This window comes from Poecilia reticulata, linkage group LG3, assembly GCF_000633615.1.
Source record: "Poecilia reticulata strain Guanapo linkage group LG3, Guppy_female_1.0+MT, whole genome shotgun sequence".
Lineage (NCBI taxonomy): Eukaryota > Metazoa > Chordata > Actinopteri > Cyprinodontiformes > Poeciliidae > Poecilia > Poecilia reticulata.
Window position 1 is genome coordinate 9,360,396 of NC_024333.1, and position 13,697 is coordinate 9,374,092.

The 13,697-nt window shown below is 40.3% G+C and overlaps 1 protein-coding gene across 2 annotated transcripts in view; it reads left to right on the plus strand.

Annotated features, from left to right (window-relative positions):
* Positions 1 to 13,697, plus strand: part of fbn1 (fibrillin 1) — a 67,583-nt gene that overhangs the window by 18,650 nt on the left and 35,236 nt on the right. Inside the window, exons 1-16 of one of the 2 annotated variants that reach the window (XM_017304114.1) lie at positions 406 to 510; positions 596 to 721; positions 2,210 to 2,335; positions 3,962 to 4,114; positions 4,208 to 4,447; positions 5,905 to 6,057; positions 6,138 to 6,257; positions 6,346 to 6,471; positions 8,225 to 8,347; positions 9,149 to 9,271; positions 10,552 to 10,704; positions 12,018 to 12,071; positions 12,232 to 12,357; positions 12,444 to 12,569; positions 12,665 to 12,784; positions 12,950 to 13,087. In XM_017304114.1, the coding sequence (XP_017159603.1) occupies positions 4,030 to 4,114; positions 4,208 to 4,447; positions 5,905 to 6,057; positions 6,138 to 6,257; positions 6,346 to 6,471; positions 8,225 to 8,347; positions 9,149 to 9,271; positions 10,552 to 10,704; positions 12,018 to 12,071; positions 12,232 to 12,357; positions 12,444 to 12,569; positions 12,665 to 12,784; positions 12,950 to 13,087 (1,687 nt within the window). In that variant the 5' untranslated portion in view covers positions 406 to 510; positions 596 to 721; positions 2,210 to 2,335; positions 3,962 to 4,029. Of the gene's footprint in view, positions 1 to 405; positions 511 to 595; positions 722 to 2,209; positions 2,336 to 3,961; positions 4,115 to 4,207; positions 4,448 to 5,904; positions 6,058 to 6,137; positions 6,258 to 6,345; positions 6,472 to 8,224; positions 8,348 to 9,148; positions 9,272 to 10,551; positions 10,705 to 12,017; positions 12,072 to 12,231; positions 12,358 to 12,443; positions 12,570 to 12,664; positions 12,785 to 12,949; positions 13,088 to 13,697 lie in introns of those variants that run through there. The other variant, XM_008404597.2, reaches the window with a different exon arrangement.

A 13,697-nucleotide genomic window follows, 5' to 3' on the forward strand; every position in this document is an offset into this window, starting at 1 on the left:
TGACAGGACTGTCAGAATTGGTAACACGGGTCAGTGGCAGTGCCACGTGGGAGAGCTCATTTCTGGTAAGAAGGCCCTGCGCCTCGCCGCCTCAGACCCAATAACATCAGAGCCTCTGCAGGGGAGGCGGACCCGAGCCAGAGACCTACTGGAACATGGAGTACTCTGAGACCGCTCAAGGTCAAAGCGTCCTGCAGATTTTCTGCCTCATTTCTTGATTTTATTTGCTCGAAATTGTTAAATGAATTAAACTGAGTCATCAGCGTAGCGCGTAAACCCGTTGCACTGTCTGCGACGGGTATCCCTTCAACCTTGGCAATGTCCCGTGGCTGAGGGTTTAGTGCTTTGTTAAACTCGACACCCTGCTTCAAATACTTTGCTAATGTTTCTTCACTTTTCTTTGCTTCGCTTTCTGCTCCTCCTGCAGGAAATCTTTTCTTTCTTTCCTCTTTTTCCCTCATCACATTGATGAACAAAGAAAAGTCAAAGGAGGACAGACCCAGAAAAGATGTATGCTGCCTAATGTGTTCATTTTTTGTAACTATGGAATTGGAACTAGGCATTAATTATGTGTTATTTTGAATTTTTTGTCCAGATGTGGATGAATGCCAGGCCATCCCTGGCATCTGCCAAGGAGGCAACTGCATCAACACAGTGGGGTCCTTTGAATGCAAATGCCCCGCTGGGCACAAATTCAATGAGATCTCGCAGAAATGCGAAGGTGAGCTTTAAGCTTTGCACGGTGGTGGTGAGGAACACGTGAACCGACTGACTTTCAGAGTCAGCTTGAATGACAGAGTACACTAAGAAATATTTAAAAGAGCCTCAACGTTAAGAGAGAACCACATCCGTCTCTGTGGCTTACTTCATCTCAGTAATGGTATTTGGGTTTTTACTTTGTGGGGAAAAGACCACACACTTTTCCCTTAAAATAAGTTTAATTAAACCAAAGTAGCAGTCAGTTTTCTGTCAGCTGTACCGCTCTTAAAGCTGAGGTTTTGGAGAAAAGCTGGTTTTATTATCGTTTTGCTCTACATTAAAGTTCCCTCATAGTTACAGTACAGACCTTCTGTTTTCACTGTTTGTCGTACTAAAAATATTTCCGTTCAGGCAAATTTAAGCTGAGTAAAATACAGAAAAGCAGTTTTGAAATGCTGATTTAATTTATTTAGGGCGAAAACTATCCTAATGGATCCGGCTCTGTTGGGAAGAAAACTTGAACCTGGTTGTGTCACCTGTAGTGGCAGATATGCGTCGTACTTAGGAGCATTTATCGCATCGCTTATCATTTTTTGTGATAAATTTCTTATCATGATAAGAATTTAGATTTATTGTTGTCATTGTTAATTCCTGTTAATAATTTAAAAGACCAAAACCGTCAATATTGTTAAGATTACTTTATTTTCTCGACTTTTTTTCTTCAGTGAGAGTATCAATGAATACCAATAAAGTAAAAAAAAAAAACTAATAAAATGCATTCAGTGTGAACAGTCTAGTGGTGCAAGCCAGTCACATTTCTTTGTGTGACTGGTGTCCTAAACAAACCAATTACAAATGGTTTCAAGAACAATGCTGTGCCATGCAGCCACAGCAACGCAGTCAACTACAAAAGAAGTAATAGATACCCCAATATTACGACAATATTACCACAAAATATCGTGAAAAAAACTTTAAGACAATATCGCCCGCCCCTTGTTGCACTGTGGAGTTTTCTCAACTTTGAATAAGAAAAACATGGAAACGATAAAGTTTTTATGTATGTGTAGATAAAACTGATTTGTTGAACATTGTTATTTTAATTCCACCCTATTTTATTAATCTCAAATTTGGCTTCGAAACGACCCAGAATGCGTTAGATATTTCCATCTTCGTAACGACTTGAATAAAACAGTAAGTCTGTGAGAAACACTGGCTCTGAAGCGCATAAATTTTGATCATTTCCAGACCAGCTTTAAATCTGTTATCCTGGCACTCTTCTTCAGAGAGAATATGTGCTATTTTATGCCCAATAATAATTGCCGGAAAACCTCTGTACTGTGTAAAACACATTTGAAACACGTCTAAGTTACAGTGTGTTCTCTAAAAGATGCCGTGTCTGATTATGAGCGCTTCAAGGAGAGTTGAGTTTTTTTGCTCGCACAGGAGAGAATCTGCCTTTGGATTTAATATCCTGTGACCATGTCTCGTTTCCATCCTCTCCTCTTCGCAGATCTGGACGAGTGTTCGAACATTCCTGGTCTTTGTGGCGTGGGTGAATGCTACAATACCGTCGGCAGCTACTTCTGCAAGTGTCCGCAGGGATATTACACCTCTGTCGATGGATCCAGGTGTTTGGGTGAGTTCCAGGTCACACCGACTCTCACGCCCCATTAAAGGACAAACAGGTTTGTTGTGTCGCCCGCTTTGTCTTCGTTTGTCTCTGGCAACTCAAACACAGAAAATAAAACACTTCAGTCAGGAAGGTGATGCTTCAACCCCTTTCTTTTTCCATGAGTCCTATGTTTGGCACTTAGGGAAGAAAAAATTGAAACACATCCATCGTTCCATCTGGAAGAATTTAGGTCAGTAGTCAAGTGCCTGTCTGTAGTTCCACAACAATGGACTGCAGCACTGTGCACAAGTCTTTGGTCATTCTTCATTTGTTTTATATATGTGCATCTTTACACTTTTATTGTTTTAAGTGATCTAGAGTTTTCAGGTTTTTCTTTTAAAGTTTTTGCTGTTGTTTTCCTTAATTTGTAGTTCAGTGCTGAATCATTCTCTGAAGAGTGTTATTTTTGTTTTTTTCCACTTGATTCACACTTAAAAAATTGAGAGATAGTCTTAAGAGCCAACTAAATTTGTTCTTTAAGCTTTTTCTTTTTTTACCAGAATTCTCTCCAGAAGTAAATTAAGTTTCCGTTATCTAACCCTAACCTTCTATGAAAAGGACCAAAGGTAGCACAGTTGACAAAATTTATTCACTCATCAGTGCTATACTGAATCCTGAAGACTTATTCCCTAGAATCTGACATGTAGTAGATTGCAGTAGATTCAAGATTGGATTGGAAATCAATAAAAAAAAAAGCATGCAAATTTCAAAGAAAGATTTTGATTAACCTTCAGAACGTTTGAGGTAATACTAAGAAACACTGGCTTCCTCGAAGCAAACAATAAAAAAGACAAGTTTAAGCTTTTCTTCCGGGGGAAAAAATGACATATTATGAGTGAGGTAAGACGAGCTCGACTTTTGGAGGAAGAGAAATGTGCGTGCGTTTGACTGTCAGTCCACCGGAACTGCGATGATGATTTCCAGAAAAGCTGAAAAAGTCCCTCCTTAAGCTCAGTTTCAACCAAAACAGACCAGGGAAGAATGCGAGTCGGAATAATCCATTTGACCTTCGAGCGCATTATCACACTCGCATGCATGCATGCACACAGAAACATATGCAAACACACGCTCGCATTACCCCCCTCAGGAGAGCATGCTTGGAAGGAATGTCTGAGTCTTCCGTGCCAAAACGCTGCAGTGCCAAACATTTCAGTCTACTTCCCATGCAGCAACGCTACAAGTCTAGACCCTGAAGGACAGATTTTTTTCTTTTTAATGTGCATTTTTCACTTCATGCATACCTGGAATCGTTCAAATTAACCAACGATAAGGTGACGGAATATGGCTCTGCGCTGGAGCACATTGGTTTAGCTGGCTATGAAACAAAACTTGAATTTTTATGTTGATAGGCAACTTCAGTGTGACTCATGCTGGAGCAACGAGCCAGAAGCTGCAGAATGAAGAGAAAGTTCTCATAAAAATGAATTGATGACTTTTGGAAGTTACCTCCATCCCCAAATAATGGAAAGTCTGAAACGGCGACCTCTGTTTGATTCTACTCTTGCCAATTTCCCAACATGTGGACAGCGCGGGTCGTGATCATGCAGCACGATTTGTTTAATTCGCTTCACGCCGTGTCGTTTTTCACAGACGCTCGCGGCGGATACTGCTACGGAAGCCTGGTGGACGGACGCTGCGCCAGCCAAAACTCACAGCTGATGACTAAAATGCAGTGCTGCTGTGACAGCGGGCGCTGCTGGTCTGACGGCTCCACGCCGGAGATGTGCCCCATTCGTGGAACAGGTGGAGTCTCGAATGAGCTCACATGATCTCAATGAAATAATAACCCAAATATTTTACTTACATTTTGTTTGTAATTGTGATTTGTGATTGTAGAGGAGTACCAGAGGCTGTGCATCCAGGTACCAGATTCTAACAACGGAGTGGTGATTCCCGGTCGGATCCCTGGGTCTCCTGACATACCCAGCATCTACCCAATCCCAATACCCAGAGAAGTTCCTGGTCAAGTTCCTGGTCAAATTCCTTTCCAAATCCCAAATCAAAGACCGTTCGTGACTCCAGGCCAAAGTCCAGGGCCGTATCACCCACCAATACCTCATCATCCTCCTCCTCCAGGTGCTTTCTGGTTTTCTCACACACACAAAAAAAAATGGACCAAGAGCGTTTCATACTTTGCATAAGCTAACGAACTGGAAGGCATTTGAGATCATAAAACAGGTAAAAGTACTAAAGGTTTATGGGCAGAATATGTTTAAAACAGTTCTATAAACATTTGACATCATCCTTAAGACAAAACACTACAATTTTGTGCAACTCTAAATTATTTTATAAATGTAAAATAAACCAGCCTTGCGTCTCTGGAGACTTTTTGCTCCTCTGTCCACATTTGTTTCCAAAACGTTCTTTGATTGTTCTGCTTACAGAAAAGCCATCAGCTGCGTTACGCTTTCTGAAATGAGACAAGACAGGGGAGCATGGAGGCTATCTTGTTTTATGTTATTAAAATTGTTTAGAAATCATTATTTGGTGCAATACTGAACTACTTCTGTGTCTAAAGTTTGACGGTGAATTCTGCAAGTTCTTTTATGTTAAAACGGGTTTGGATGTGCCAAAGGGCACTTAGCAGACAGTCTTAGTTAGGATTAAATGTTATGGGGAAGATTTCACATATTTAAGCTCTTAGTTGTTGGAGAGGAAGAAGCATTTATTGGCCAAGTTTCCATGTTGGCTAAAAGTCCGTGTCTAATTTAATGATCAGACATGGTTTACATGATCTGGTCTTTGTGTGAGAGTAGCAGGCGGATTCATATGGCAGCTCATATTGGAAACGTAATTTATCATCTCTGGATATTCCAGGTCCGTTCCGTAAGAATGCTCTTTCCTACACTAATGTAGAAAAGAGTGTTGATCTTTAGCTTAGCCGGTAATGTGTTGTGGACAAATAGTAAATTATCCTGAAGGTAGGAAGTAGACATTGATTAATGTTCGATGTGATTTTTCCTCTTTAAAGTCTTCCATATTTATTGTACCAAAAATTATTAATCGTGGAAGTGTAAAGAAATCTGCTCTTTTTTTGTGAATGCCATTGTGGATGGAAAACCGTATTTCACATTTCAGATACAGTTTAATGTGTTAAAAAGTCCTGAAAATGTTTTTGTTTGAAACAACTTATTTTGTTGTGTGAATTTTGGACAAACAAAATTGGAGACCCGTTATCTTATGAACATAGGATTAATGTACTTCATAGAGACAAAATACTCCAATTTATTTCAAGAATGTATAATCGTTCATCTCGACTCGTGATAACACAAACACATTTGCTTGATGTAAGTAGGTTTGTTTCGCTTGATTGCTTTATTTCTGAGTTTCCATGTTTATAATGGGCTGTTTTAGAATTCATGAATTCATTTTCAGCTTGCACATCCTCAGAAACTTGAACTCTATGCACCCTGGATTCAACAACCTTTTACAGCAGCACAGCTCCGACTTTGTCTGTATGCTTTTTGGTACAGTATGACACAATGCTCATATTGCCAGTTGTTGAATGTATGTGTTGTTGTTGTTTCTGTCAGGTCCTGGTATCATCCAGACACAGAATATCACCAACATGTGCCAGGCTTTCCGTAACCTCTGCCAGAACGGCCGCTGTATTCCCATGCTGGGGATTGGATATCGCTGCGAGTGCAACATGGGATTCAAGCTGGACACCAGGGGCGAATGCATCGGTAAGAACTGCTTAGCAGCCTTTTTGTCCCGGCTTGCTTTACACGAGAAAGCTTTTTGAAGCCCAGTGTTTGCTCTACAGATGACGATGAGTGCGACAGGAGTCCTTGTCCGCACGGTGAATGCATGAACACCGTTGGTTCTTACATCTGCCAGTGTCCTCCCGGATTCCAGACTACCGCGACTCGGACGGAGTGCCGAGGTGACACTCACACTCGCCCGTCCCGCAGAAGTGCAGGCGTACGCTTTAAGAAGCCGCGTGTGTTTACTGTGCGTTTTGCTGCCTGCAGATCTGGATGAATGCGTCGCCAACGGACGTATCTGCAACAACGGGCGCTGTGTGAACACCGAAGGCAGCTTCCACTGCGTCTGCAACGCCGGATTCGAAATTTCAGCAGATGGCAAAAATTGTCAAGGTCCGTCAGTTTGTGAGATCTACTTTTTTACGCAGCAGAGCCAGATTTTAAAGGGTGGTTCGCTTTAATGGTCGCAGCAGTAAGTGTGACGTTTATTTTTAATGGAGCGTGGATTCGTTCGGGGTCTGGAGTAGAGTGGGTGGGATTTTAAAAGATCATGCTGGCAATTTTATGAGGATTTCAGGTCAATGAGCTTTAGAGGACATGCAATAGTCTTTACCAGAGCAATTAATGTTATGGAAATACTTGCACTATCTGTGCTGTCTGTGAAATCCTTTATTATCCAAGACTATAATGTAGGCTTAATGTGAATGTTTTGGATTTTAGTTGCATCACAACTTTGCTTAGTTGCTATTTTGTATGAGGTTAACAGACTGTTTAGTTCAACAGTTTGCTAGCCATTGTATTATCAAAAACTATGATCAAAGTAGTGTCTGTGTGCATTCCTTACAAAATGATGACTCCTAACTTTGAGATTTTCAAAATCCAACAGTTCTAGTGACAGACTGAAATCCAAAAATGATAAAACAGAGCAACTTTGCAACATACATTTCATTTACTCTTACTGCTATCTGCAGAAAGTCTCCGTCTCTTTCACTCCCACCCAACCTTCTGAAGGAACCGCAGACATGCCTCGACATACCATAGAACATACTGTTTCCTGTAAATCACGGGTGTGCAGCTCCAGTTGTCAAGGGCTGCTGTACGTCATGCCAGTTTTAGATGAGTCTCTGGCCAAATACAGCTGATCCTAAAAGTCCACAAAGTTCTACAGAGACCTGCTGTTGTTTGATTCAGGTGTGTTGAACCAAGAAAAGAACTAAAACATTCAGGTCACCAGACCTTGAGCAGCGACTCTGGATACATCTGCTTTAAGTAGCATCTTACATCTCTGTGCTTTCCTTCTAAGCATCCGATATTTACAGAAAATATATAATAGCTAAGTCAACACATTGTAAGAACTTATAATTTATCCACAGAACAAAAAGGTCACGTTTCAGCATTTCCGACTATTCCGCCATCAAAACTGCAAGTTTTCACGAATTAAGCTGAAAACTTGGAGTTTCTTTGTAACTTTTATCTTAAATGAAAACTCATGCAGTTTTGATTTTTAGTTTAGCTATTTTGCCCTCTGATCTAATTCGACAAATTATTATTGGAGCAACAGTGTTTACAAAAAAGATGTTACTAATACTGAGGAGGGATTAGTGAGGAGGGATAATATTGATCAATAATCAATATTCTTGATTATTGATCAAGAATATTGATCAAATATTCTTGATCAATAATCAAGAATATTTCTATTAAAATATTCTTGATTATTGATCTTCTGGATGTTTTTACTTTCACTTGATTTACATGCAATCAAGCAAGCAGGTTTGGTGACAAACACGTTGTTAAGAAAATATATGGAACCATGAGGGGCACAGTTGTTAGCTCAAACCCTGGTTGAAGCCTTTTGGTGTAAAACTGTTTCTCTGCTGGTACCGCAGCTCTCCCCGTACAAAACCTGCAAGTTTGTTAGGCAACCATTCTAAGTTACTCATAGGTTTAGTGTATGTTTGTGTACTAGTTTGACCTGTTGGCTTGTTATTAAATGGTGAGTTGCCTAAGTCGACCGAACTTTGGCCCATTGACTGATGAAAATAGGCAAGTTTCCCCAAAGATCCGGCCGGTAGGCTGGCCGGATCTTCAGACTCATTCAGATAACGTTACCTGGAGGTTTCGCTGACAACCTCTTGTTTTCCCACAGACCAGGACGAGTGTCTGATCAGAAACATGTGCCTCAATGGACTGTGCATCAACGAGGACGGCAGCTTCAAATGCATCTGCAAACCCGGGTTCCTGCTGGACACCAGCGGACGCATGTGTGTAGGTGTGTTGGTGAGATGGTTTACTGTTCAGCTGAAAGTTTCCGTCAGTTTTTCCTCTTGCGTAGCATGCAGTTTGCTGGGTGGCTGACTCTCTGGCATTTTATTGCTGCTGTTAAGTGAGTCTGAAAAAAAAAATCCCCCTAAATGTCTTGGGGGAAAAAAAACCTTTTGTTTCCTGTCAGGACAGCTGGACATGTTGGCAATCAGGATCTGCCTTTTCCTGCCTAACTCTGCCTCTAGCAGCCTATCTAAGCCTATTTGGAGCAAAGAGAAAACGCATCTGGCCTCTTTCTAACATTAAAACAACAAAATGACTATTGAATTCCTTGAACAGATTTACATACATATTTTTACTTGACACTATCGGATGGATGCAAAAAAACAAAAAACAAAAGAAATTCACATGCCCTGTAGATAAATGGGAAACATTCTCTCTTCAAATGTGTCTTTGGTTATCTCCCCATACAGCCATTTGATCTCAGAGACGCTGAGTGCATCAAGTCATATTAGATTAAACAAACAGAACAAGGGCGTGGGAGAAGTGTGCTCATGAATGCAGTCACAAATGAAATGTGTAGCTTAAGAGGATCCCGGGGGAGAGAAGGGCGGGCGGAGGGGTTCATTGTGTTTCAGTAAAATCTGGCTCAATTCCTTTCACATAAACAAAATGGCACACAGGCCACATCGCTGCTGGGGATTATGACTGTGACTGCCGTTAAACGGCGAGATGCTGCAGGTGCCACTGAGACTTTTGCTGCAGAAATAAGAGGGGAAGAAAATAAATGCTCTGCTTCTGTTTGCAGACATTGACGAGTGCGAAACTCCGGGCATGTGCATGAACGGACACTGCGTCAACACAGAGGGATCGTTCCGCTGCGAGTGTATGGCGGGGATGGCAGTGGGCCTGGACGGACGAATCTGTGTTGGTGAGCCACCATACCACAAGTTTTGATTCATTTCCTTCACTGTAAAATAAATACGGCAAGCAGAAATCTGACACTATACCTTTTCCCTGGTTAAAATTTGTCTCTTGCATCGTCTAAAATGATTGATGTGGTTCAGTCACACTTATTCTACATGTAAGTAATGTCCTATTTTGATATTCTGAAGTGTTTACTGTTCCGTGAAATGCCATCACAGAGCCACTACCATACTTTACAGATGCACAGCAAGAATGGTCAAACTTCCTGTAAACACGGGCTGGGATGTGAACCCACCTGTGAGCTAACAGCTCAGATAACTATTTCACCACGCAGCCTGAAGTTTTCCATCAACTCATTTAACTTTTTATTGTCAACATGGATGAATAAATGTTTGTCTGCTGGAGGTCTGTGTTTCTCTAGTTGCTTAGTCACTGCTGGCTAAACTGTTTTCTGATGCATCAGTACACAGTTTGGTAACATTTTATTTGAAGGGGGGTGAATAAGTCTGACATGACACTGTCATAAACATGACATAACACCTGTCTTGAACATGAATGAGCCTTCATGAATATTTATGACTGTTGTCATGAAGCGTCATTCGGTAAATTATGACACTTTTAATACAAAGTTGACATTATTCAAAATGTCTTTGTTATGACAACTTGACATTAACCAAGAAATCATTACTGATATAAATTTGTTCTAAAAGTACTACTGATTGCACCTTAAAAATAAGGTAACTTTGTTATTAAAGGTAAAGTTTAAACAGTAATGTTTTTTGTCATTCTCTACTAAAATTTATGTATCCTAAAATGTATGACTATTTCCTTTTAGACAAGTGAAGCTTAATATGAAGAAGACAAGAAGGTTTTCTGCCAACTATCTGAATTGATTGTTTTCGAGCCTGTTGGTGCTCAAGTCTTGTTGAGAGCTTATTGAAAACTAGAACTTCTTTCTGCCTTGATGTTTTCAACATTCCAGCATTTCCCAAAATGACACTGCATTATTTTTTGCGAGACATGTCAAAACGCTGTTGTTCTCCGGGTGGGTACTCGTAAAGATGATATCAGTGCAGGAGAATGCCTTAAACCCAGGGAGAGTGCGGATAGAACAGCCATTTGTTTTCACTAATGTGAATGTTTATTGGAGTTGCTGACTGTTGCCATTCTTCTCCCTCCGTGTTGGTCTATTTTCATCCGCTTTTGGGATTTTTTTTTCTTTTCCTCCTTAGTTTTGGTTTCTCACATACATGCCGTCATGTTTTTGTTTCTTCTCCAAAACAGACACACATATGCGCAGTTCTTGTTATGGTGGCTACAAGCGTGGGCAGTGTGTCCGACCTTTATTTGGAGCGGTGACCAAGTCCGAGTGCTGCTGTGCCAACACGGCATACGCCTATGGAGAGCCTTGCCAGCCCTGTCCACCAGAGAGCTCCGGTACGGTAACTGAAATCTCTTTTCCCCTGTAAATGTGTTATACCCGATTCTTCTTCAGACGGACTTTGACAGCATTCTTTGCACGGCACGTTTAATCAATTTTACTCAAATCAGAGCCACTAGAATCTATTACCAGATGAAACAATCCTCAGTGAGCATTTTCCTGTTGAAGATCCAACCAAACGCTGTCTAAATACTTCAGACGTTTATATGGTTTATGTTTGACTAAAAAGCTAAAGTTATTTTGGTATCTGACTTTGTTTTTTAGACATTATATAAGTTTAAACGTAGACCTATTTTAGCTGAGCATTAAAAATAAAGATTGAATTGCGCTGAACTCAAACATCTATTACCAGCGCAGCATTTTTTTGTATGTTCACATGTACAATTAATCGCTTGTAATTGCCAATATATAAATAGTCTCTGACATGGCATTTTGTAATAAAATGAAGAAAAAACATAATTCTTTGTAAAAACTTATACATTATATCTTCATAAAAGCATCTTCTAATAATATTTAAGTGGATAATAAACAGTTTTTTTTTTCAGTTTGATGTAATATTCTAATCTTGAGGGTCATGTTTTTATTAGCTGCAAGTTGTTCACTATGAATTACTATGAAAAATTAACAGAAAATGCTTGAAAACATTGGCCTGTGTGTAATTAATAAGTGGCTTCACTCAGTAAATTGAATTAATGAAAATAAATTAACTTTTCAATAACCGTCTATACTATGGAATACGACTATGTTAATTGTCAAGAAAAAAATGTCTTTTTTCTTCTAAATCAATGCTTTTTTTGGAAATGTTTACATGGTTACCAACTTAATTTTTTTGGTCCTTAAAGGTGTGAAGTTATTTTTAAACTCATCAGCCTACGTCAAACTAAATCTAGACATATAGGTCTAAATCAGGGCAGTAGACTCTACATTGACGTTTATAAAGAGGTTTTACATGCGCTCTAGAAATCAGGTCTATTGTTCAGTGTTAGCTCACCTGCTCAGATTGACTGAAAGACAAGTCATCTGGTCATGAAACAGAAGACACAGCTGTGTATATCTCGTGTTTCTTGCGCTGCAATATAATTTAAGTTGCCTCTCATTAGTCCTGCCAGTTAAAGAGTTTAAATTAAAGGACACCAGAGAAACGCCACATAAAAGGTGCTTTATACACATTGAAGCAAAATAAGATTGCATGTAAATGGATAATGGCATGGTACGAAATGTCCTTGCGTTTTCTTAAACTCTGGTAAAAGCTATGTTTTTTTGCATGTAAATTATTTCATCCAGTGTGTGTTTGTGTTTTGTTTTGCAGCTGAGTTTCTGGCTCTGTGTCCCGGTGGTACCGGCACGACGGGCGACGGGAGAGGTGAGGAGAAACACGCAGACTTGTCCTTAACTGTTGTCCCGGTTGAAAGAAAATCGCAACCAAATGCATGTCAGACAGGCAGTGCTGCTTGAGCTGAAAGTGGTTCGCGATCCGATCACTTCCACTCACGTGTTCAGCGGGTCGTTCTTTGCCTTCTCAGATATAAACGAATGTGCCCTCGACCCCGACATCTGTCAGAATGGAATCTGCGAGAACATGCTGCGGTCGTTCAAATGCAACTGCAACGACGGCTTTGAGGTGGACCACACGGGCAAAAACTGTTTCGGTAGGTAAACTTCAGTAAACGTGCGCTAACAGAAGCCAGGAGGAGAAAACCGATGGGCGTCTGTTTGTTTTTGATTTGTCCTTCAGATATTGACGAGTGTTTAGTGAACAGGCTGCTCTGTGACAACGGCCTGTGCAGGAACACTCCCGGGAGTTTCACCTGTCAGTGTCCAAAAGGATATCGCTTTGATACCGAAACCATCGTCTGCGAAGGTTAGAACAATTCTCAATCCCTGGTGCAAAGCATCGTTTTATGTATATATAATCTCTTTCTCTGTACGATAGTGAATATCTGTTTGTGCCCACAGATGTGAATGAGTGTGACTCTTCCCCGTGCATCAACGGAGACTGCATCAACACCCCGGGCTCCTTCGTGTGTTCGTGTTCAGTGGGCAGCACCTTGGACAGCACTGGACTGGAGTGCATCGGTAAACAAAGAGTGGCTTTATTTCAGCGCCGTAACCACAAATATTCTTTAAATGAAACGTGCACTTTTTTCTCCCACCCTCCCACACGTCAAAGTATTTTTGTTCACTACGAACAAAAATACTTTGTTTTTTTTGTTCACTACGAGATTTTCTTTCATGAAACAGAGACGATTAAGAGCACTTGCTGGCTGAAGATAGTCAACAATCGCTGTGAGGTCAACATCAACGGAGCCACCCTGAAATCGCACTGCTGTGCCACGCTGGGAGAAGCCTGGAACAGTCCGTGTGCTAAATGTGAAAAAGGTGATCACCGTTTTCTGTGTTTTCATGATGCCGACGATTTTGTCTGCGCAACACCGCTAGCTGAGAACTGACTTTTTTTCTGGATGTCGATTGAGGAAATATTCCACTGTGTGGCGCCTGACGAACCAACAGCTAATGTAACACATGTATATTCTGCATCAGAAGATACTGAAATACTGAAAAGGTGGACTAGCACACCCAGTATGAATCATATCTACATTTTTTACAGTTATTTGCCCAGGTTTGTGTAGAACAAATCATGTTTGAATAATTTCTAAGTGTTTTATGCATAGCAAAAGATAGATTTGCTCTTTAGAAATATGTTTTCCACTTCTGTCACTGTTACATATTTATCTTTAGATCTGTGTGGATGTTTCTGCTAACCGTTCTTATCTAAAGTTTCCATATTCAGCACCAGGGAAGAACAGTGTGGAATCAAAGCTTAGTGATAATAATCAAATTCTATACACATAAACTGAATTAAATTGAACTGAATTTTACAAAAATAATACTTAGGTGACATAGTTTTGTTATCAAAATGATTTCATATTAAATTAGATGCTGTTAAGTTGTAGTAGTATGGCAACAATCAAGTAACTATTTATATATA